At 40.6% G+C, this 26,329-nt stretch overlaps 3 protein-coding genes across 3 annotated transcripts; all 3 read left to right on the top strand.

Annotated features, from left to right (window-relative positions):
* Positions 1–4,219: 4,219 nt before the first annotated feature.
* On the top strand, positions 4,220–7,228 carry LOC102722056 (cytochrome P450 704C1-like). Its single transcript, XM_006662470.2, has 6 exons — positions 4,220–4,519; positions 4,646–4,861; positions 5,421–5,708; positions 6,200–6,544; positions 6,649–6,852; positions 6,960–7,228. The coding sequence occupies exons 1-6, from the start codon at positions 4,220–4,222 to the stop codon at positions 7,137–7,139; spliced, it is 1,533 nt and encodes a 510-aa protein (XP_006662533.1). The 3' UTR covers positions 7,140–7,228.
* Positions 7,229–12,156: 4,928 nt separating this feature from the next.
* Positions 12,157–16,857, top strand: LOC102708370 (cytochrome P450 704C1-like). The gene is made up of 6 exons (XM_040528450.1): positions 12,157–12,560; positions 14,301–14,516; positions 14,612–14,902; positions 14,984–15,319; positions 15,420–15,623; positions 15,725–16,857. Exons 1-6 carry the CDS (start codon positions 12,228–12,230, stop codon positions 15,902–15,904), a joined length of 1,560 nt encoding a protein of 519 aa, XP_040384384.1. The 5' UTR covers positions 12,157–12,227; the 3' UTR covers positions 15,905–16,857.
* Positions 16,858–18,787: 1,930 nt separating this feature from the next.
* LOC102721776 (cytochrome P450 704C1-like) lies at positions 18,788–24,549 on the top strand. The gene is made up of 5 exons (XM_006662469.2): positions 18,788–19,484; positions 22,654–23,151; positions 23,222–23,557; positions 23,664–23,867; positions 23,978–24,549. Exons 1-5 carry the CDS (start codon positions 19,137–19,139, stop codon positions 24,155–24,157), a joined length of 1,566 nt encoding a protein of 521 aa, XP_006662532.2. The 5' UTR covers positions 18,788–19,136; the 3' UTR covers positions 24,158–24,549.
* The last annotated feature ends 1,780 nt before the right edge of the window (positions 24,550–26,329 follow it).

The raw sequence follows: 26,329 nt of genomic DNA, 5'->3' as shown, positions 1-26,329 counted from the left end.
AAGATTTTTTTGACTTTTGTAATACATATTTAATAGTATAAATGATGAAAGGTAAATGCTATAAAATTTTAAAAAAATCGTTTTATAAATATAAGATTGTGAATATATATATATATATATATATATATATATATATATATATAATAACGCTGTTTAGTAGAAAACGCATGCAAAAGTCAAGAAAAAATACTTAAAAGAACAACCCCTGATACTATTATTTAGATTAGTATATATAGAAAAGATGTTTGGAATGAGTCCAGGCACAATCAAACGCCGAGAAAGTCTAAGACAAGGATCACCTGCTAAATACGACGCACGCAACGACGAAGCTTCCAAGAGTAAGAACAAAACGTACGATCCGTATGTCACATGCACGTGATGTCACGATTCACATCAGATCAGCAGCAGTTTTATATACAAATAAAAAAATTTAAATAAAAATTTTATATACGTATCCTTATAAATCTAAAAACTAGAAAATAAGCTTCAATGAAAAACCACAAAATTAACTGAGATTTGCTTCAGTCCAACGAAAAGCAATAAGGTACCAAATCGTTTCTGATCATTGGATCTAACAGTATTCATCCTACTCAGTTAGATCTAATGGTGAGAAATGATTTGATACATCGAGATACTTTTTGTTGGATCGAAGCAAATCTCCTATATTTAAGGTAAAAAAATTAAATTTTGGTTTATGAACATAAACAAAACAAACAAATTGTCTATAAAAAGGAAAAATAAAAAGATAAGGTGATATATAGTTATCGAAGATGTAGTTGACGTCGATGAATAGCTCGGGCGAGTTGCCGGCGGTGCACGTGCTGGGCAGTGAATTACAGAGAAAAATTGTGTTACACTATACGCATATACTGCAAGTATAAACTATTATCTTTGCCCCCAAAATCATTTTATTCCAAGTCTATCTTATTTGTTCCACGAAAACTTTATTTTTAGTAGTTATTGTATTTGAGTTTGGTAAAATAAAAGATAAATATATTAGGATTTGAAAAAAAAAGAGATAAATGTATTGGGGTGAAAAGTAAAGGATATTTTAGTCTTGGTGGCTTGTCATAAGTATATGTGATGTAGATTAAAAAGGATGTCTAAAAATTTTTAAAGGTTGGTAAAAAAGTCCAAAAATTTTTGTATAAAATTTTTGTGCTTAAGATATAATGTATCTCAAGATATTAAATTTTTACACTAAAAAAAATTTGGTACCTTGAGATACCTTTTAAAAATGATGAAAAAGGTCTTGGGAGAAATACTGCGTATTCAAGTACTCCTAAGCAAGAAGATCAACATTTTTCATGGAGAGGGAGAAAAGAGCAAGAAGATCAGCATTTTTCTTGGGACATGAAATGTGTACGAGCAACGAAGGGGCACAGCACGTAGATACCGTCAGGGTTCCCCTAATTGCGCAAAGCCGCCAAAACCGCGGTACCACGCTCTCACGGATCCCGCACGGTAACCGCAAAAACCGTGATGAATTTGAATCCAAAAAATTTGAATTTAAACTCGTGCGGTTTTCGCGGTTTACCGCGCGGTAAGCCGCGAAAACCGCGGTAACTACTTGCTGGAACAACACATGAGAACAGCGGTTACCGCGGCTTACCGCGCGGTTTTTTAGCCAAAACCGTGGTTACCGCGAGGAAACCGCTGTTACCGCGAGAAGACCGCGGATGTGATGTCAAATGCAAAAAGACTTTAAAAAATCTAAAAAAATACATGAAAAATAGGAAAATATTTTGTGACTATATTTATGACAATAGGACATGTTATAGAGAAAACAAGAAAATTTCACATGACATTTACTAAATTCTTGATATTTCAACATACAAACATACACCGGCATATCACCCTTCACCAAATAATTCACTCCAATAACAAGTAACGACAACTTCATTTTGATTGCTGCGTCACAACTATACATACTACTCATTATTACAAATAAAACTATTGTGTATGTACTAAGATGCACGTATAATTTTTCTCTCTATATATATTTCATATATGCATCGTTGTATATTTGTATTTTAATATTATGTACCCAAGTGTCTAACGTAAATTAATAATGACTCAACACAATATATTCTTGACCATCTTCCTATAAAATATTACTTGCAATAGGCTATTTTTTTAATTTTGTTTTCCGAAATACTCGTTTATAATTTTTAATTACGCCGGGAATACATTTTTTCATTAATTTCTTTGACAAATGTATCAACATATACAACATATATTTTTTCATTAAATTTTCTCAAATTTTTTAAACTTTTCTAAAATTTAAACTCCGTTACCGCGGCTTATCGAACCGTGCCTCGACGGAGGGCGCAGTTACCGCGGCGGTAACAGCGGTAGTGCGAACCCTGGATACCGTTGGTGACGTGGTGCAGGATCATCTCCAGTAAAAAGGCCCATCATCTGTCAGTGGGCCATACCATTCTGGACTCCGGCCCATCCATAGATCAGGGCCATCAGGCCAAAAATTCTAACAGATCGCCGCCCACGTACGAGCGGTTGGAATTTTTTGAATTTTGAATTTTATTTATTAAATAATTTACATATTTAATTTTATATTTCAAAAAAATCACAAAACTAACCTCATGCCGCCCTCTAGCAGGGCAGAAAGGTGACGTCGCAAACGACTACTCGACCACAAGTGACGGCCGGCAACGACGGCACGGTGAATTTTCTATTTAGCCTCTTGCCACCCTCTGTGGCAAACTGCAAAATTGTCACGCACGCCGGGAATTTTTCGATTGAGCCAGGAATTTTTTTATTAAACTACGATTTGATACATATGTGTATAACATATGTAATTGTTTAATCACAAGTACAATTTTGACTCATTGAAAATTTTCAATTGAACTGGAAATTTTTTGATTGAACTGTCGTAGTCACCTTGCTGTCTTGCAGGTGAATTCAAGGTTCTCGATGAAGCCTAGTTCCCAAATGAACTGGAGATGTCTTAGGTCAGTCCACGGATAATTCATAACCAATTCTAATTCATATAAATAAAGTAAGGTTTAGTTTTAAAAGTAGCATTAATTTTATTTAGTTTAACTAAAGAGATCATGAATTGCTGATCAGTCAATCCAGGTCTAAGGACACTCGTAATACTAGAAACTATCTTGGTTTCTATATTCTAGGATATTGTGTCATGAAACTATCTTCCACAATACAACTTTTGTATATTGTTATTACATAGCTCACTTGTCTCTCTCATAAACAATCTTGTTTAAGTGAAGACACTAAGTCTTAATTTAAAATCGGTTTCTTTATTTTTATGTCTCTCTTCGATAAATAACCTATCATATCAGCACTTATATAACATAGCAATAAATATAAATAGAAAATATCCGTAGGCCTGCACTTAGGTCTTCGCTGGGGGGCCTGCACGCACCGTGCCGTGAGCAACGTCATGCCTGACGCAGATAGGCGGAGGCTCGTCTGTGTTCAGTAGTGCTGCCGTGGAGGGGCTTTCCAAATTCCAACCGATCGACTCAGTGCTGGCGTTTGTAACCAACTGCTTTGATCGATGCGTTTGCATTAGCTTTAGAAGAGTAATAGTTTTTGTGATCTGCATGCTTTTTGTTCCGACTGATACAGAGAGCCGCCCACATGTGCTAGAATGCACATGGGAAAAATCACCAATTTTAGCTAGAATTTGTCAAAAGATGTTCAAACTACAGCAAATCTACGACTGTCCGAGACTAGCCGCCTACCTGAAGTAGCAAATTCACCGTACGCCTCTTCAATTTAGGGTAAACATAGGTTTTCACAAGATCATCGACGGCTGAAAGTTTGTTAATTAGTGGAATTATAGTCCAACACTCAACTCACCGATGAGTGTTATGGTATAGAGTGATTATTCAAAAACACTTCTTCTCTTTTCCCTTTGTGATTCAAAAACCAATTTTGTAATGTAGTAACCCACCAAAATATATTCAGCTAATTGGACTTTGCTCACCTCAACGATGGTGTGTGACTCTGTTGGAACTCTTTTTCTCTCTCTCTCTACGATTCAAAATTTCAAACCGTTTTCTTATTAGCTCGTCGAAATTATATTGGAGTTAATTAATTGGACTTTCGCCGCATTGCATGGGCGCGGCTATAAAAAGACGCCCACGTACTCACGCAAGACGATCCAATTAAGACAGTGATAACACACGCAGATTTATAAGCGGAAGCTAACAAGACGATGAGCTTGCTTGCATCAATGGACGGGGACTCTCTCTACTCGCCGGCATTGGCCGTCGCCGGCGCCCTCGTCGCGGCGGCGATCTGCTCGTACCTGGCGGTCTCCCGCCGCGGCCGCCGCCGGCAGGAGCCGCCGGTGCTCGGCACGGTGTTCCACCAGCTGTACCACATCCGGCGGCTGCACGACTACTACACGGAGCTGTGCCGCGGGCACAGGACGTTCCGGCTGCTGGCGGCGCCCGGCCGCCGGCTGATCTACACGTGCGACCCGGCCGTCGTCGAGCACATCCTCCGGGGCAACTTCCCCAACTACGGCAAGGTGAGCATGCATGCAGTAACGGGCCGTATCCGGCCCAGCTGTTATGGGCTTCACGTGAGTCGCAGGCCCGTCCAGGCCCAATCGGATTGTGCTGACGTGTGTCTGTGAACAATAAAATAAAACCAGGGCCCGTTGAACTCCGAGATCCTGAGGGACCTGTTCGGCGATGGCATCTTCGCCGTCGACGGCGACAAGTGGAGGCAGCAGAGGAAGATCGCCAGCTACGACTTCTCCACGAGGGCCCTCCGCGACTTCAGCGGCGACGTCTTCAAGAGGAACGCCGCCAAGCTCGCCGGCGTTGTCTCCGGCCACGCCGCGTCGAACCAATCCATGGACATCAAGGTAAAATGCATGAGCATGACTATGGATGGCCATAAGGCCTAAAGCCCAACGGCCCAGCCCACGGCATAGCCATTAGGCCTGGCCTAAGCATAGTATGGACGACTAGTGTCGGGGCTTTTTCGGCCTAGCTCTATAATTTGATCGTGTCTGGGTTAATGTCTTGGCACAGTAGACTGGCCCGGCATGACGCGGTACAATGAGCAGGGAAGAAAAATAGTTGTGGGACCTCACATAAACTTAACTCAACCAAAAAAAAGTAAAATAGAATTGTTTGAGTCATATAAAACATATCTCAAAGACAGGAGTGTGGAAAATTAGAGAAGTATGATTGTATCGTCGCGCCTTCAGACTGGCGTACAGTCTTATTGGGCCATGCCTAGGGTATTGGTGCAGCCCATGAGCAGGCCCAACTCGACCTGACGTGTAGGTCAGGCTGTGTCAGCCCGGGCCGCGGCCCATTTGGCCTTCGCATGACCGTTTCAATACCATGCAGGCTGGCTCACGTACATTTGTTTTCTTGATCTTGATCATTTGTTTGGTCCAATGCTCGTCTCTTCAGGCGTTGTTGACGAGAGCAACGATGAACTCCATCTTCAACATCGCCTTCGGGAAGGAGCTCAACACGCTGGATGGCTCGGGCGAGGGGAGCCGCTTCGCCAAGGCGTTCGACGACGCCGGCGAGTACACCCTGCTCCGCTACCTCAACCCGTTCTGGAAGGTGGCGAGGCTGCTCGACGTCGGCACCGAGGCGGCGCTCAAGGAGAGGATCAAGGTCGTCGACGAGTTTGTGTACAAGCTCATCCGTGACAAGTCCGACGAGCTCTCCAGAACCAAGGCACACGACCCTGTAAGCGTTCACGTACGCCATTACCGATCCTAGCTGGTGCACTATGGAGAAACAGTTTTTAGCACACGGGTGTATGTATACCCGTGTACTTGGATATCATCTAAATAGTCATAAAAATATAAAAAAATTTGATAAAATAGATTAATATGAGTTATATCACTTCACAAACATGCAAGTTTAAATTCAACTTCTACAAGTTGTAGCAAAAAAAACAAACAAAACTGAAACTAAGTATACGTATATTCATAATTATTTTTTATTTTTGCTACAACTTGTAGAAGTTAAATTCAAACTTGCATGTTGATGGAATGATATAACTCATATCAAATTATCTTGTTAATTTTTTTCATATTTTTAATGACTATTTAGATGACATGCAAACAACGGGTGTATATACATCCGTGTGCTAAAAAATTCTTCCGTGCACTACGCTCTGGTTGATGAACACTTGAAACTAAGATGGATTTCGTATCTGTATTCTGTAATAATAGGGTTCCAGGGATGACCTACTGTCAAGATTCATCCAGGCAGCAATCAACGATTCTGGGACAGTTGATTACAAGTACCTAAGAGACATCATACTGAACATAGTCGTTGCCGGCAAGGACTCCACAGCGGGGTCGCTTGCTTGGTTCCTGTACATGGCGTGCAAGCATCCGGAAGTCCAGGAGAAAATCTTTAATGAAGTCATGGATGCCACCACCACCAGCGCCGGCGACACGGCTGCCTCCGTCGACGAGTTCCTGCAGGGCCTGACCGACCAAGCACTGAACAGGATGCATTACCTGCACGCTGCACTGACGGAGACGCTCCGGCTGTACCCTTCAGTTCCGCTGGTCACTCGATCCCTCCATGGCCCATATATTCCATCATGATCACCAAGTTCATCGAAGTACGTACCAAGCTCTGATTATTTGTTTTTATCTGATGAATGGTACAGGAAAACAAGCAGTGTTTTTCAGACGACCTGTTGCCCAATGGATTTAGCATCAGAAAGGGGGACGCCGTGTTCTACATGCCCTACGCCATGGGCCGGATGGAGTTCTTGTGGGGTAATGACGCTGAAGATTACCGGCCTGAACGGTGGCTCGATGAGAACGGTGTCTTTCAGCAGGAAAGCTCATTCAAGTTTACAGCTTTCCAGGTGAAGAAATCATCAGCAGCAGAAGCATGAAAACTTTCCCAACTTTGTGATGAGAGATTTCTGTCTTTCTGAATTCTGATCGCCTGCTTCTTCTTCTTCTTCTGTAGGCCGGCCCAAGAATCTGCCTCGGGAAGGATTTTGCATACAGGCAGATGAAGATCTTTGCAGCCGTGATGATCCGTTTCTTTGTGTTCAAACTACGCGACGAGAGTGACACTGTCAGTTACAGGACGGCGATTACGCTCGCCATTGATCAGGGCCTCCATATGATGACTACCACGAGATGAGTGTACTGTGTACACTGTACACTGTACTGTACTCTATACAGCATCGGCATCTAGGGCAGCTGGCTACTGTACCCGTACAAGTAACAGCTCGTTGTTACCAGTGCAAATGATATCTACAAACGTAATTGTGTTTGATTGCAAACTTAATTGGTGGCTTGACAATGTTAACCATCAACCAAATACCCGTAGTTGCTCAGATGTATGCAACAATTAGCCTATTTGTAATATAAATTATGTGCAATACATATTTGGTTAAATTTTATAACCGTGTTTCTTGCACCCATCGACAGCGATGTGTTCACGAATTTTAGAGATTTACTCCGTTGCAACAAAAAGTAACTCGAGGTACCGGTATCTTAAGGTACCAAATTATTTTTCACTATTGGACCTAGTTGAGTAGCATGTGCGTTCTTAAATCCAACGATCAGAAATGATTTGGTACCACGAGATACCGGTACCTCGAGATACTTTTTTTACTTTTTATTGGACCATAAAATTGCTCTGAAAATTTTAGTATATGACGGTCTAATGTATGTTTCCTATCTTTGAGGAGATACCATGAGTTATCCTGCTTTCTATATAAAGTTTGGGAGCTTTTTTACCATCCTTGAAAAATTACCTCAAGGTACCATACTTTTTACACTCAAAAGTGTGGTAACTTGAGATACCAAAAATTTGTACTAAAATTCTTGGTAACTTGAGGTACTTTTCAAGGATGGTAAAAAAGCCCAAAGTTTAGTATCTTCTAGTATCTAAGATATCAAGAGATACCGAATTTTACATAAAAAACAGCAGCACATCCTTAAGAAAGGTAAAATTGCTCTTCCCTAATTCCCTAAATGTACGTAGGCATACAAAAGGAGTAGTGCTACCTGCAATATCTACCCAACCAAATTCCACGTCAAACAGATGCTACAACACTAACAGGGGTCATTGTTTGTTTTTCTCAAGTAGAATGTCAAATGACATATTTGCAAACGAAAATAATTTGTGAATAAAAATTTTATACACGTTTTTAGCATCTAAAAGCTAAGATTGAAAAATAAACTATGATAAAATCCAAAATCACTTCAAGTTAAAGGTTAAAATTTTAAATTTTATCTTATACTTCCTCCGTTATAACGTAATATGTTTGACTTTTTTTTCGTAATATTTGACCATTGTTTTATTCAAAAAATTACGAAAATATCATTTATTTTTCCTGTGACTTACTTTATTATCAAAAGAACTTTAAGCACGACTTATTATTTTTTATATTTATATTAAATTTTTGAATAAGATAAATGATTAAACGTTGTAACTTAAAAAAATCAAGCATCTTATATTATATTATAAAACGGAGGTGGTAAGTAACAACAAAACCGAAATAAATAAGTCCTAACCCATCAACATCCACTTCACATGCCAGAGGGCATTGCCACATTGCTGCCACACGCATGTCGACTCTGAGGACCAGCCTCAACAATCTGCCATCCAAGAAGATAATTAGTTCTTCTTTTCAGCTGGCCAGATCCGTCCCTACACACGGTGCTGGTCTGCTGAGGAGGTGGATCCCCGAGGGCTGAGCCCCGGCCATACACATACGTATGGAAGATTAAAGTGATTGGGAAATTAGTTTTCACTGGAATCTCTTTATATCTAATAAGATATTATTCAAACTACTACAAATCTGAAATGGTTTAGTGCTAGCCGCCCTTCTATAGCAAAGGCGGCAAATTATTCACCCTACACCTCTGGATCAGTTAGCCTGTGTGACCGTGTAAATCAGTGTTTCATCTTAGGGGGGTGTTTGGGGCGTCACATCGGATATTTAGACATTTATTATAAATAGTAAATATAGACTATTAATAAAAACTTATTCATAATCTTGGATACGAATCTATTGAGCCTAATTAATCCATAATTAGCCTATGTGATGATATAGTAAACATGTGCTACTTATGGATTAATTAGGCTTAAAAAATTTGTTATACGAATTAGCTCACATTTATGTAATTAGTTTTATAATTAGCCTATATTTAATATTTGTAATAAATGTCTAAACATTCGATGTGAAAAAAAGTCATCTCCTTACCCGGTTACACCACGCACGAGAGAACGGCCGGATCGACGTAGGTAATTAGTAGAAATTCGGCGTTTTGTTCATGATATATGAAATCCATGATACAATCGACGACAAAAGGATCAACATGGAGATTTCTCGGTTTCGTGTTATCACTCTGTCGAGAGACGAGTTAGCACTTGACAGCAGTGACAGATCAAAAAAAAAAAAACCAAAGGGTGAATGGGCTCTTCTTCTTCCTCCAGCCCTCTTTCTTCTCCCTCCTACTACTCTCTCCCCCAATTCCCATACAAATTCAGTATGCGATAGGAGCCCCCACGCTACAAGATTACTACCGGAGTGCACAATCAAATTAGTAGTGACCACACAAGTTTTGCATGGGATAACTTTTTGAAGCTGAATGATGGGCCTGGGCAGGATGCTGGCATGTCTGCTTCGTCCATACTGAGAGGCAAGGAGGGACTATCTTTTCGGCTTTGGTTATTCTTACAAGTTAAAATTTAAATTTTTAATATTAATTTAAAGTTAATTTGATATTTTTTTCATCATTATTTATTTTTACTTTTTACTTTTAAATCACTAACAGTACGTATATACAAATTTTATTTCTAAATTATTTTTAATAAAAATATATCGTTTGGCTTTTTTTTTATGAAAAAAGCAGGAGACACTAGCCTCTTTCCCCCTCTTTTTAACTTAAGTATATTATTTATGTTGCACCATAATTTTAAGAAAAATATAGATCATTGTCATCAACCCTTTTTATTATTATTTTCTACGTACTAACTTTGTTCCAAAATAAATAAATTATGATGGTCTAGATTTATATTAAAAAAATGTTTATATTGTGTCGCTGATTAAGAATTTGATAATGTATTGCATGGAACTTTTCGCTCTTTGTTACGAGCATTTTTTCCATCCTTAAGGAGGTACCATGAGATACTACTATTTTCTATATAAAATTTAGTATCTTCTAGTATCTAACGTACCAAATTTTACATAGAAAACAGTGGTACCTTCTGGTACTTGAGTTCTCATGGATAATAAAATTGCTCCTTTGTTAAACGTGATCTCAGGCTTTTAACTTTTTTTTGTTCTTTATCAAGTGGTTTTAATCTCTCTCACAACAATGTTCTTTATCAAGTGGTTTTAATCTCTCTCACAACACTGTATGAGAATAGTGATAAATTTATTGTCGCTCACCCACAAAAGTGGCAAAAGATAAATTTTCTTGTTACACTTTTTTTAAACCGAAGCTGGTATTTGTATTAAGCAATGAATAAAAACAGGCCATTTACAGTGTGGTTTACAGAAACCACAAGCAGGAGCTGCTCCTGCCCCAGAAAATGAAGAAAAAAAAAACGTTTACAGCTTAGGGCAATATTCTCGCTAATTGTTTTGTTCCACACATTGGCCACAACTTGGTTTCATCCACGATCTTGATTATGATGCTATTTCTGTCTAGCTCCTTTCCTTGAAAAACTCTTCAATTTCTCTCTGCCCATATTTCTCACGTCAACAAAGGGTGCTATTTCTGTCTAACTCCTTTCCTTGAAAACCTCTTCGATTTCTCTCTACCCATATTTCCCAAGTCAACAAAGGTGCTATTTTTGTCTAACACTCATTTCCTTTAAAAACTCTTCGATTTCTTCTGTTTGTGGAATGTCTTTATATTTAATCGGATATATGTAGCCATTTTTTTTAATTTAGAAACTTAGCCTAAGCCCAAGTAGAGAACTTAGTCCATACAGAAATTCATGCTCCTGTAAAGATTTGAACTCAGGATCTTTCAGGATCTTAGATGCTATTTTGGTCGCCGTAACCTTTAGACTACGTGTCCTTTCGCGAAACGTCTTCCTCCACAGGATGTCCTTTCCTCCCACCACTCCAGGAAGGACATGTGAGGCTCATGTTGTGCTAGTACTAGCTGTCGAAGGACGTTCACCCAGACCTCCCTAGTGAAACAACAGTCTCTGAAGAAATATGGTGCAGTTTCACTCAGACCTCCTGTTATGTTACACATTTGTTTCCTTAAAAAAAATTGAAACAAAGAGTTGGTGATTCACCACTCTTTCCCGCCACTTGCAACTTTTAATACTGTAGGAAGGTTAATTACTGTACCACTCAAAAAAATCAGCAATAATTGTCATTCTCCATAACCAAACAAGAAAAGGAAAAGAAATCAGAACTCCTTGGAAGCACTAGAATTTAACCAGAAGACTTCAAGTCATGGCCGGCCGGCGAGTTGAGTATGCTCGTGGACTACAACTGATACCTCCAACACGTTGGAGTAAATCGTCCCCCGATTACACGCAGTCTTTTCACTTATATTTATACTCATAAGCCAAAATTTAAATTTTCAATTTTAAATTTAGAGTTGATTTTTGAGATTTTTTCATCAAAATTTATTTTTTAGTTTTGACTTTCAAATTACTATGAATACATATAAAAAAATTATTTATGAATTATTTTTAATTTACAAATATACCATTAGACTTTTTGCACAAAATACCCAAACAATCACCCTCTTAATCAATTTAGGCCATATTTAGTTACCAAAAATTTTTCACGTTCACCCATCGCATCAAATCTTTGAACACATGTATAGAACATTAAATATAGTTAAAAAAAACTAAATTTTAAAGTAATTTGTGAGACGAATTTTTTGAGTCTAATTAGTCCATGATTAGTCATAGCTGTTACAGTGACTCACATATGCTAATGGTGGATTAGTTAGGCTTAAAAAACCGTCTCGTGGTTTCCTAACATCCTATGTAATTGTTTTTTAATTAATCATCAAAATAGTCTTCTAATATCTGATTAAACGTCCGATTTAACACACCCCACCAGAAAAATTTCGCCAAATAAACCAGCCCTTCCAAGAACATTGGACCCCACGCTTGATTGGTCTATAAAGAGACAGTTTCGTGCTAGATCCCAAAGGCATGTCACTCAGCCGTCGGCAGCTGAAGCCAATCTGATCACGCCGCGAGCCAAGCTATATTTTGCTGGTAGGCTTCGCGGAGATGGCCGCAGACGATGGCGGCACGGACTCTTCCTACTCTCCGGCGGCGGTGATGGCCGCCTCCGCCGGCCTCGCGCTGGTGGTGGCGGCGATCTTCTGGCACCTGGCCGTTGGCGGCGGCGGCAAGCAGAAGCGGCGGCGGCCGCCGGTGGTCGGCACGGTGTTCCACCAGCTGTACCACGTCCGGCGGCTGCACGACTACCACACGGCGCTGTCCCGCGAGCACATGACCTTCCGGCTGCTCGTGCCGGCCGCCGGCCGCGGCCAGATTTACACGTGCGACCCCGCCGTCGTGGAGCACATCCTCAAGACCAACTTCGCCAACTACGGCAAGGTAAGCAGCATCATATACTCGCTCTGGTAACTTTGTATGCATAATCCTTCCGGCTTTTTTTTTAACACGGTTAGCTTTCGGATCTAAGTTAGTCCTTCGTTATTTTTTTACAAATATACCAAATTGTAAGTCATAATTAAATTTTAGTAACAAGTCAAATCATTATAAAGTAATTAATAATTCTGTTTTTTAAATAAGGGTCTTAAATAAAAAAAACAGAGGTAGTGTATTTTAGATGACAAATAAGGGCTGCCCTCTTTTGCAAAGGACCCAAAAAAAATATCTCTAACTACTTGGTCCCTATTTTTTCCTATTCTATTTCTATATACAATATATGGTTATTACGTCAAGTTTGAACCACAATAATTCAAACATAAATATTTGGTTTTTTTACCATCCATAAGAATTATTTGGAGATTTGTTTCGGTCCATATCTCGAGGTATCAAATCATTTTTCAACATTGGATCTAGCTAAGTAGGATGTGCACTACTGGATCCAACGATCAGAAATGATTTGGTATCGTGAGGTACCGGTACCTCGAAATACCTTTTGTTGGACTGGAGCAAATCTCATTATTTTGAGGTACTAAAAATTATACAAAATTCTAGTACCTTAAGATATATTATATTATGCTACTAAACTTTTAAGATTTACGCCGATCCAACAAAAAGTATACCGGTACCTAACGGTATTAAATCGTTTCTCATCATTGGATCTAGCTGAGTATGATAGACATTGTTAGATCCAATGATTAGAAATAATTTGGTACCGTGAGGTACCAGTACCTCGAGGTACTTTTTGTTATACTAGAGCAAATATCTAAATTTTTACACTAAAAAATATGATATCTCGAGGTATTTTTAAAGAATTGTAAAAAAATACTCTAAATATTTAACACACATAATTCAACCATATTCAACTTTAAACAGCACAATTCAAATTCAAATTCATATTTAACATTGGAAATGATATATTCTAGCTTAGCATCTTGGTACGCTGAAATTCTCATCAATCTTCAGGCTAGCTAGTACTTTACCAAATGGGATTGTCTAGCGGCTCTCGCATAAGTCAAAGATGCATAGTACTATGACTATCGGGGTATTTTCAGCCGTCCGATTTACAGCCAGCGTCTACTGCCTGCTACAGTACTAACTGTTAATAAACATTGAATATGCTACAGTACTTTTTACTGTTTTGTGCTGTAGCTATGGTATTTAAGGCACGTTCCTGTAGCACAAAACTCATTTTTACTATATGTTTTTGTGTCTTTTCTTAATAAAGTCAGAGAATTCGGATTGGTACTTTACATTGTTTACGTGCTGCTGACTTACAAATATTTCTACGCTACACTGATTCATGGGATATGATAGTATACATCCTGTACAGACACACTGCTGCCTGCTGGATCACAAATACCTTCTCCATCTTAAAATAATTTTATTTTTCACTCGTCACGGCCATACCATTGTAAAAAAGACTAAAATATCATCTACTTTATCAAATTAAGGTACAATTTCGAAAAAAACAAAAATAATCTTAATTTGAGACAGAGTTAGTATCTGGTGCTTAATAGCTAATACACAGATGTAGTAATTGATAGCTCTCACAAGTGTGCAAGCGGGTGTTCAGAGGTGCCGAGTGCGTGCAACCAGCGGCATAGAGCCCATCAGACATCACCAGCTTTGCAAGAGGCAATTTCGTTACGGTTGCATTGTGCTGACACGTATCGTTTCTGGAAGGGCCCGTTTAACTCCGGGAACATGAGGGACCTGTTCGGCGATGGCATCTTCGCCGTCGACGGCGACAAGTGGAGGCAGCAGAGGAAGATCGCCAGCCACGACTTCTCCACGAGGGCCCTCCGCGACTTCAGCGGCGACGTCTTCAAGAGGAACGCCGCCAAGCTCGCCGGCGTCGTCTCCAGCCAAGCCGCGTCGAGCCAGTCCATGGACTTGCAGGTACGTGTAGTAATATCGCTCGCCGCGCAGTCCGTCGTTCGTACATATCAATGGCGGGCCGGCGTTTGTGTTGATTGTCTCGGTGTGTTCTTCAGGGTTTGCTGATGCGAGCAACGATGGACTCCATCTTCACCATCGCCTTCGGCCAAGACCTCAACACGCTGGACGGCTCCGTCGACGAGGGGAGCCGCTTCGCCGCGGCGTTCGACGACGCCAGCGAGTTCACCATGCTCCGCTACATCAACCCGTTCTGGAAGCTGGCGAGCCTCCTCAACGTCGGCGCCGAGGCGAAGCTCAGGGAGAGGATCAAGGTCGTCGACGGGTTCGTGTACGAGCTCATCCGTGACACGTCCGACGAGCTCTCCAACGCCAAAGCACACGACCCTGTAATCAAGCGCCATCTGTTTGATATGTGAATGATCAAACACTTGCAACTAAGCTGAATTCTTCTTCTTCTTGCACAATAGGACTCGAGGCAGGACATCTTGTCAAGATTCATCCAGGCAACAACCAGCGATTCTGGGACGGTTGATTACAAGTACCTGAGAGACATCATACTGAACATAGTCATAGCCGGCAAGGACACCACAGCGGGGTCGCTTGCTTGGTTCCTGTACATGGTGTGCAAGCACCCGGAAGCCCAGGAAAAGATCTGCCGCGAAGCCGGAGAGGCCACCGGCGCCGGCGAGGCCGCCACCATCGACGAGTTCTCACGTAGCCTGACCGACGAAGCGCTGAACAAGATGCACTACCTGCACGCTGCTCTGACGGAGACGCTCCGGCTGTACCCTGCTGTCCCACTGGTAATTCCTCCCTCAGATTTTCTTTAACCGACGCAGTTGATTTTTGGATTTATCGTTTGATCATTTATGTGGTGTTTACTTGTTTGTGAACATGGTTCAGAATAACAAGCAGTGCCTCTCAGACGACGTGCTGCCCAACGGCTTCAACGTCAGCAAGGGGGATATCGTGTTCTACATCCCCTACGCCATGGGCCGGATGGAGCCCCTGTGGGGCAATGACGCTGAAGCTTTCCGGCCTGAACGGTGGCTCGATGAAAACGGCGTCTTTCAGCAGGAAAGCCCGTTCAAATTTACAGCATTCCAGGTGAAAATCTACTGAATTCCGATCGCTACTTCTGAATTTTTTTCCTGAACTTTGTGATGTCAAGATTCTAAATTCTGATTACCTGCTTAATTCCTCTGTAGGCCGGCCCAAGAATCTGCCTCGGGAAGGATTTCGCGTACAGGCAGATGAAGATCTTCGCTGCTGTGCTGCTCCGATTTTTCGTGTTCAAGCTGCACAGCGAGGAGGAGATCGTCAGCTACAGGACCAGGCTTACACTCGCTATCGATCAGGGTCTCCATCTGAAGGCTACGGCGAGATGAGTGCAGACTACAGCCTGGGCATGCATAAATAGCAGCTGGCCCCTGAACGTGCGAGTGACTTCTGAAATGCATAGCAGCCAAAACCTCTTTTTTCTTTTGTCTTATCGCGCTAATAATCCGAATTGCACCCTAGAATAAGAGTTGTACTCTCATCTTTCCTTTTATACCGCGAGATACTAACATCCCCACTCGTACTATTCACTCCACGACCAAGATAGTATCTCGAGGTACCATGCAATCGTGACCGTTCGATCTACTATCACCAACAATCGAGATTTTAGTACCACTTGATCGTGTGGTGGATAGCACAAGTGAGGATTTTAGTATCTCACGGTACTAGTACCTCGTGGTACAAAAGTAAGGACGGTATAAAAGTAAGGATGGAAGTAAAGCTCGCAAGGTAATGGTCGACTGATTGGAAGCCTCAAAACGTGAACTTCTTCACATTTCCAAATTAAGAGTTTTACTTTCATCCTTACTTTTGTATTTCGAAGTACAGGTGTCTCGCGGTGCCAAATCGTTTCTGATCGTTAGATCCAACAATGCATATCCTACTTAGCTAGATTCAATGGTGAGAAACGATTTGGTACCTCGAGGTACAAAAGGAAGAATGGGAGTAAAACTCCCAAATTAAACCTATCGAAAGATCGAGTACCAATCTCACGTCATAAACTAAATCCCACGATGAATAAGATGTGTGACGAAAGAGATTTGCTCGGTCCAACAAAAAGTATTTTGAGGTACCTGTACCTTGAGAAACCAAATCGTTTCCCACCGTTGAATTTAGCTGTTAGATCCAACTATCAGAAACGATTTGGTAACTCGAGGTATTTTTTATTAATTTTTGTTGGACTTAAATAAATCTCGGGACGAAAGGCACAGTCATCGGATGGTTTGCTATATTGATATAGAGATGTTTAAAGGCATTGAAATGACCAGATGTATATTAAAACAACATGTGCTTCGTGATTCTTTTTCCTTCATATGATCAAGATCTGCAGCTATAATTGAAGAGCTCTATAAAAGACAATCTAAATTGCTAGTGGATATTTCGTCGAGTGATCTTTCGTCTCTTCGCTTTGCCCGCTGCTGATTATATTACAGCTACCATTTCAATTACTATTCTGCGATTAATTTTGTTTTAGTTTTTTGTAACAATGAATCAGTTCTGTGATTTCTGAATTCATTGATGCGCTCTGAGATATGATGATATTGTCCAGAATACCGAGGCAGCAACAGAAGCTGTTTTTGCTTGCTTATTTTATCAGCAAATTGCGTTCAACTGGAAGATACTGCTCTTATTTCCAGTGGATTGATTGTTTGCTTGGGGGTAATTCTTTATTTGTAGCTGCATCTGTCAGGATTATTGTTGATTATATTGTCGATATAGTTTTTTATGTCAATAAGTTTATACTATAGTTTATCTCTCCCATTTTTCTGTGCGTGTTCAAGTAAAATATCTCTGGTCTTATTATGTGTGACGTTGACCAATGACCGTCTAGAAAGTGTGACACACATCGGTTTGATCGAGGTTTTATTAGTGCTAATTGGTGAAGGCAAAGTCCAAATGATGATGATTTTTGGCGTTGAACCTTTGTTCAGATGACTGGATAAAACCCATTAATGTATGGATGATGGATGATGCTATGAGGGTAGTTTAGGTATTCAGACAAGATTTGACCAGGATAAGTCAACTGAGAGAAATGTGATGGCCGTGGAGAAAGAGACAAATACACTTGCACAGTGTTGAGTGTGTGTCAATGGCAAAATTTTGATTTTTTATTTTAGTTGCATTCAATCTATTTGTATTTAGCAATTCTTTTTAGTTTGTGTTTATTATTACGGCAATATGTTTTCTGTCCCCAAATATAAGATATCATAGTTTGTTTGGGAGAAATTAGGGATGGATAAAAGAGTCTGTCCCCTCATTAATATAGGAACTAGGCAGTAGTTAGAGGTAAGATGAGTAGAAGTTTGAACAAGAGATGATTGATGTTAAAGTAGTACTATAATTTAAATTTTATAATCTTTTATCCTAAAATCATAAATTGCGAGAATAAGTAAGAAGATAATTAGGTGGAAATGATGTGTATTTTGGGCCTACCTATATATGAATATATATTAAAAATACCATATATCATAATGAAAATAAGTATTTTACATAAACACGTGGCTCCTTGAAACATTTTGCCCCAAAATATAAGGGGTTTTGAAACAAATTGCAATAGCGGGGGTTTTGCAATAAATATGCCCCAAAACTTTACAATTGATAGATAAAGTAGTTGTCATGACCTCTCACCTCTTAAAAAATATAAATATTTTTAAAACATGTCATATAATTAATTGTATCTTAAATATAGGCATAAAATTTGCGTTCATTGCACTCTAACCATTTGAGGGTGATTAATGATTAAGGTATGAGCAATTTTCCAATCCTTGAGTAGGTAACATGAGATACCACTGTTTTCTATGTAAAATTTAGTAGCTCCTAGTATCTCGTGTATCTCCTTACTAGTGGGAAAAATACTCTTAAGATATAAGTGGAGTAGTCAAGTGTCAACTCTTATAGATAACAACGGAGGAAGTGCCGGCCTACCAGCTGAAAGCAAACGCCAAAAAAAAGGACTAAATGTCATTCTCGATCGGGCCCGGCAGCCATTAAAAACTAGAAGGATGAACTTGCTCGAAACACGCACGTCTTCTGGTTTTTTTCCAAGAAAAACAAAACAATATATTTACAAAGAAAAAATATTTTATAATTATATATGTGATCTTATCCATCTAGAAATAATGACTGAAAAATAAACCATAATAAAAAATATTATTTTTTTCTTTTGTTTATAGTTATAAACCAAAATATAAGCGTTAGAGAAAAAAAAATGAGGTTGCCATAAACAAATCTTACCTGAGTACATACATCGCCAAATGATTGCCCTCGGCGCAGTTTATTTAGTGTTGCACCGCTATCATTAAGCTGTGTGCTAGTCCAACACTCCAACCCTTCTGACGGGTGACAAGATTATTATCTTCCGCTGCTAAAGCAAGCATTATTCCACACAATCGCATCGCTGATTGCTCTGCCAATTTGGAAGAACCCCCCAACTAGGGCTATAAATTAAGCCCAAACTCCAAATCACTCAGGGCTAGACCAGCAATCGATCGGCAGCATAATTAATTAAGCCACGAGCGGGCGGGCGAGCTAAGCTAGCTGGTATACGTTGCTTGTGCAGCCATGGGAGCGGAAGGCGGCGGCGGCGGTGAGGACTCGTCCTACTCTCCGGCGGCGGCAGTAACGGCCGTCTCCGCCGGCGTCGCGCTGGTGGTGGCGGTGGCGATCTGCTCGTACCTAGCCGTCACCCGCGGCGGTGGCAAGCAGAGGCGGCGGCGGCGGCCGCCGGTGGCCGGCACGGTGTTGCACCAGCTGTACCACGTCCGGCGGATACACGACTACCACACGGCGCTGTCCCGCGAGCACATGACCTTCCGGATGCTCGTGCCGGCCGGCGGCGGCCAGATATACACGTGCGACCCCGCCGTCGTCGAGCACATCCTCAAGACCAACTTCCCCAAGTACGGCAAGGTAAGCATACTGCTGGTGTAATCTTTGTAAACCGCTGCAGTTCCAATTCGCATTTAATCTCGTTATCGGTTCGTTAACGAGATAAAAGCTTAGTTCGTCATCTTGCCTCGCGATGCTGGTAAGCTAAGCTCGTTGTTAGGCTCATCAATGAAATGTTTTATTATTTTACCATGTATTAACATAATAATACATAATTAACAACCTAAATATATACTAATATGTATATAAAGATACGGTGATCTTTGCTTTTGAAGCTTTTTTACCATTCTTGAAAAAAATACCTCAAGATATTTAGTGCAAAATTCGGGATACCTTGAGGTATTTTTTTAGGATGATAAAAAAATCTTTTCTTTTAAAAGATTTGCTCTGGTCCAACAAAAAGTACCTCGAGGTACCGATACCTCGAGATACCAAACCGGTTCCCACCATTGGATCTAGTTAAGTATGATATGCACTATTAGATTCAACAATTAAAACGATTTGATACTGCGAGATACCGGTACCTCAAGTTATTTTTTATTACTTTTTGTTAGACTTAGGCAAATCTCTTCTTTTGATGAACTAAACAAGTATTCACGAGTTGAATCGGTAAGCTCGTAGGATAAAATTATATCTCAGCTCAACTCATTATAACTCGGAGTTTGAGGTATACTTGTATGAGACTCAGTCGATCCAAGACCTGAGGTTGGAGCTTTGTTTTCTTTTCCATCTCCAAGCCTTATTTACAAGAGCAATTTTACAGTGAGCAATTTTACAGTTAGTTACTGTACCAAAATTAGTGTATGAGGTACAAAATTGTACCTCCTGATATCTTGTTAAGAATGGTAAAATTGCTTTATTTATAAAGTATTACTCTGGCCGTAGTAAACTATAGTGCATATAATTTTTGAAAATATCAGATTTCATAAAATTCTGATCAATATTACTCAAATTAGAAATATATTTAATGCATAAAATTATATTAATAAATTTATATTTAAAGATATATTATATATAAAGTAATAGAAAAATGAGTCACCGCGTTTTCTCTCATGGATTAGAAAATTTCATATTAATCCAAAAGCAGAAAACAGAATTCGAATTGAAATACAATTTTCAAATTAAAAATATAGAAAAGTAAAAAAAGAGTCCATGTGTAAATAAAATTTAGAACATCCAAAATTCAGATTAAAACATTAAAAATGTTATTATTGAGTCAAGAGTCCTTTTATGAATACAATTTTAAAACATCTAAAATTCAGGTTAAAATAAGTATTATTAAGAGAGAGTCTACATATAGATACAATTTAGAAGTGTATAAAATTTGAATAATAAATATTATACATAAAAGAACTTATGTACAGATATAGTTTAAAATATAAGTATAAAAAATTGGGAACTAAAAAAATAAAGAGAAGTCAAATGAGCTTCCACATAGAAGTACAATTTAGAAAAATCTTAAATTCAAATTAAAAATTATTATTATTAAAATAAAAACACGTGTGTGTATATAATTATTACATGTACGTGAGACGTTTAAATACGATTCTTGAACACGTTCAATTGTTTGATTTTGTAATTGGCAGCCACTCTTCCTACGATCTCTAAATAACTGCACGTAGCTCCTTTAAAACTAGGGCTTTTTACCATCATTAAAAATATCTCAAGATATCAATAATTTTAGTATAAATTTTTTTTACGTCAAGGTACAATGTATCGTATTTTTTTACACTAAAAAGATGGTAACTTGAGATACTTTTTTAAACTAAAAAGGATGGTAACTTAAGGTAGGTATGGTAAAAAAAACTCTTAAAACAAACACCGGAATGAATATTATCTTAAAAATTATTTAACGTCTTCTCGATGAAACAAATAGAGTTATTACCTCGGTGTCACGTTACAATATTTTTTTGGCTCTCTAAATTTATACAAATACGAATAATCTAAATATATACTCCTATATATTATTTAATCAGATAGTATCAAAACATCTTATATCTATAAAAACGGATGGAGTGCAGAAGATATTTATGTAAATCGACCAGACGCGTCCTGGCCCATAAAATATGGGTCTCACATGAACCACAGACGCATTTCGGGCTTCCGACCCAACTTTTACAAATAGTCACAATCCCGTTCTGTGAGGACCATTAATCAGCCGCACGGTTACAAAATGAACCCATCACCTTTGCAAGTGGAATAACGGAGGTACCTTATTTTATCAACTATTCTAATTTTTGTCCTCCAACAAAAAAAAATCAGATACAAACCGGTTCCTCAGATATCAAAATCGGTGTAAATAGATCATAAAGGCTAAGGTGGTTTGGACGATAATTTCGGCTGTGGCGTCATTGTGATTGGTTTGACATGGTGCCCATCCTCACATGCAGAGGTGGGACTTGGGCGGGCCGAATTAGTCATGCTGGCCCGGCCCGACTTGCTCACTATGTCGTGTCATGCCGGCATACGAGGGTGATGCTATGGCCTAAGCACAGTCCAAAAGCATATTGTGTTTGTGCCAGCCCAAGCATGACCCAGTACAGGTTATCTAGTCTACTGTCGTATTGTCATGTCATATTATGGTAGCTCATACGTCAAAGGCATTAATCCACCAATGTTGTGTCGTGTCAAAGCACCGAACAAGAAGAATCACCCGATCGTTAAAGTGATCGTGTCCATGTGAGTGCGTGACAATGTCCGTAAGACAAGCTCACAGGCATGCTGAGTTGCACATGGATATGACACTAACATGACTAATGGCCTAAAAATAAAATCAACCTATTGTGAAAGCACGATCCAGAAAGAAAATCAGCATGGCGTGAATGTTTTGTGTCTCTTTTGGACTGTGTCAACCCAAGCACGGCCCAATGATCGTGTCATGTCGTGCCGTCCAATGTTCTTGTGTTCTAGACCCAAGCCCAACCTGTGTCGTGCCGTGCCGGCCTAACTCAATTCATGTTAGGCCGTACCGTGCTTTCTGTCGTACCAGATCATCGTGCCTGGGATCGACCTATAAAAACACGGCCCAATTTCTAACTCTACTCACGTGGCATTGACATGGTACATGAATAAAAAATTAATAATTAAAATCAAACTCGCTTTTAAGTTAATTGACCTCAAGTAGCAATTTCATTGGCCAGTAACCCAGAAGGGTCCATGTTTGTTGTGACACGTTCGGTTTCTGTGACAGGGCCCGTTTAACTACGGGAACGCGAGGGACCTGTTCGGCGATGGCATCTTCGCCGTCGACGGCGACAAGTGGAAGCAGCAGAGGAAGATCGCCAGCTACGACTTCTCCACGAGGGCCCTCCGCGACTTCAGCTGCGCCGTCTTCAGGAGGAACGCCGCCAAGCTCGCCGGCGTCGTCTCCAGCCACGCCGCGTCGAGCCAGTCCACGGACTTCCAGGTGCTGCTGATGAGAGCGACGATGGACTCCATCTTCACCATCGCCTTCGGCAAGGACCTCAACACCCTGGACGGCTCCGGCGAGGGGAGCCACTTCGCCGATGCGTTCGACGACGCCAGCGAGTTCACCATGCGCCGCTACATCAACCCGTTCTGGAAGCTGTCGAAGCTGCTCAACGTCGGCAACGAGGCTACGCTCAAGGAGAGGATCAAGGTCGTCGACGCGTTCGTGTACAAGCTCATCCGTGCCAGGTCCGACGAGCTCTCCATGGAACAGGACACTGTAAGCGACACAATGCTTTGCAAAAATCATCTATCCACACATCCATTTCTGAATCCTGCACCTGCAACAGATCTCAAGGCAGGACATCCTGACAAGATTCATCCAGGCAATGGCCAGCGACACTGGGACGGTTGATTACAAGTACCTGAGAGACATCATACTGAACATAGTCATCGCCGGCAAGGACACCACAGCGGGGGCGCTTGCTTGGTTCCTGTACATGATGTGCAAGCACCCCGAAGCCCAGGAGAAGATCTTCCATGAAGCCATGGAGGCCACCGACGCCGGGGCCACCCTTTCTGTCGACAAGTTCTTGCAGAGTCTGACCGACGAAGCACTGAACAAGATGCAGTACCTGCACGCCGCCCTGGCGGAGACGCTCCGGCTGTACCCTTCAGTCCCAATGGTGACTATGATCATGAACAACAAGCTAATTAATCAACCAAGAATGAACACTCTAAGTTCTAACTTCTAACAGACGTGCTGTTACTTGTTTCTGGCGATTGTTTCAGGAAAACAAGCAGTGCTTCTCAGACGACGTGCTGCCCAATGGGTTCAACGTCCGCAAGGGGGACATCGTGTACTTCATCCCCTACGCCATGGGCCGGATGGAGAGCTTGTGGGGCAAAGACGCTGAAGCCTTCAGGCCTGAACGCTGGCTCGACGAACACGGCGCCTTTCAGCCGGAAAGCCCGTTCAAGTTTCCAGCTTTCCAGGTGCAAATCTACTGAACTCATCGTCATCACTCGTCGAGCTTTCTGAACCTGAGATTTCCGAATCCTGAATTTGTGTGTGATACTGATCTCCTGCTTGCTTGCTCCCGTAGGCCGGGCCAAGAATCTGCCTCGGGAAGGAGTTCGCGTACAGGCAGATGAAGGTCTTCGCGGCCGTGCTGCTCCGGTTCTTCGTGCTCAGACTAAGCGACGAGGAGGAGATCGTTCGCTACAGGACCACGCTTACGCTCGCCATCGATCAGGGTCTCCATCTGAAGGCGACGGCGAGATGAGAAATTGAGAATGAATGCATAATATCTGCATGCCTGCACACTACAGCCTGGGCACGAACGGCAGCTGGCCGGCAGCTACTGTACTCGTGCGAGTGACAACTCTGTTGCCAAATCGAATGATATATATACCTGCAAACCTTAATCATGTCCGATGGCGAATAATCCGCATTGCACGCTGGAACAATTAAGCTTTGCCGGTGCAGTCTGATTGTAGTCAGCGTCAGAGTAACGGCGCCCGGCGAATCTGTTCATTGTTCAGATGGCACGTTTTGCGCGTTGGTGTTTATGGCAGATGCGATGCATTTCCTGTGGCCTCTAGATGATCTCGTCGCAAAATATAGCAATTTTTTTCTCGATCAATCATGAAATTCCACCAGTAAAATATATCTCTAACGGACAAAACCATAACTTTTTCTTGACTTTGGCTAACATGTGGATCCGATGGTGGCCGTGGTTCCCATACATCAGGGGAAAGTAAAGTCGTACGATCTTATCCCATGTCTAACACGCATGATCATTTGCAACGCTGACTACTAATGTTAATCTTGATCTGGACATGGAGTAGATACGTCGATCGAGCTCAGGAAGACGCGTAGAAAGAGAACCGAGAAACCCAATGATGGAGTACAGTGAACCAGAGATCATATCCATGGCATCAGAATCAATGGGTAGACCTAGGATATGTATGAGCTGTGACCATCCTAACTCCTAACGCTTTTATATTAGTTAGGCCATTAGTTAATTAAACTGACAGTCTACAGCACACATCAATCCATTGATCCATTCCAGAGCGATTGCAATAATAATGCTGTGGTGTGATTGATAAACTAATCCGTCCCGACCAATATTAATTGATTTGCACACATCAATCTGCATGCATGGCGATGGCTAGCTGCCGTGTCACGCAGGGCGCGGCCGGGCAGGGCTTACCCGAGCCGGAGCCGTCGCCATCCGTATCATAGATGCGGTGGATTAGTGGAACATGCAATAAATTAAGCACACATGGAAACCTAGAACAGAAGATGGTCATGCATGGAACAAGCTGATTTGCCAAGGCCTTGACTTGCTAGTAGTATAATTGGGGTACTACCAACAGTAGCTATTAGGTAGATCGAGCTAGAGAGGAATCTAAGGCCTAGAAATGGGCTATACGGCTGCACTTCGTATAGAATGGAGATAGTACTCATGTTATAGCAATAGCCTCTTTCTAAAATATAATTAGAATACAAATTTTGTACTGCCTTGATAGTCCCATAGTCCTATAAAAAATCAACGACTAATAGATATGATACATTTTAGCACTACTAATTTGAACATACCTCCTATCTAGATTCGTCGTATCGGGATGTGTCACATCTAGTACTAGATTTATTTTTTTAGAATGAGATAAGTATTTTTTAGGAGCACTAATTCCAATACGCAGAAATAGATGTATTTCCAATTAATCAGATGTTAATCTAAGTGATTTATGAAATTTAAAATTTGATTGCCCAAGTGGTGGAGAGAGAGTATCATTTTTTACATAAGTTATTGCTACAAACAAGCTAAAGAAATGTCTATATTGGATTTTGGAAGTATTATCTTACTAAAAATAATTAGTAAAATCTACTCCCTCGGTGAGAAAGACTGCTTTTAGCTTACTTTATATATACATATACCAAGCAAGTTCAACAGCAACTACTAGCTCCAAGAATCAGTGTAACGCAAGTTTAGTTTCCAGAAACATCACATCGAATCTTTGGACATCTAAATTAAGCATTAAATATACATAAGTAATTACATAATTATAGGGGAATCGTGAGACGAATCTTTTAAGCTTAATTAGGACGTGATTAGCCATAAGTGCTACAGTCCAACATTGCTTATGATGAATTAATTAAACTTAAAAGATTTGTCTCATGATTTTTGGTAAATATAAAATTTATTTTATAATTAGACTACGTTTAATACTTTAAATATGCGTCCAAAATTTTGATGGGATGTTTTTTATAAATTTTTACAATCTAAAACAACGCCCATGGCTGCCCGTGCGTCCCTGACAAGCATGCAAGAACGGCGAGCTGAGCAGAAAAGTTGGCCAGTATTCCCTTATAATGCTATAATAAAATGGCGCGAGCAGCTAGTACGTTTGAGCCTACCAACAAGCAGACACGACGCCACGACATACCAACA

This window comes from Oryza brachyantha, chromosome 10, assembly GCF_000231095.2.
Source record: "Oryza brachyantha chromosome 10, ObraRS2, whole genome shotgun sequence".
NCBI classification, from domain to species: domain Eukaryota; kingdom Viridiplantae; phylum Streptophyta; class Magnoliopsida; order Poales; family Poaceae; genus Oryza; species Oryza brachyantha.
This window is presented reverse-complemented; position numbering and strand designations above follow the sequence as displayed.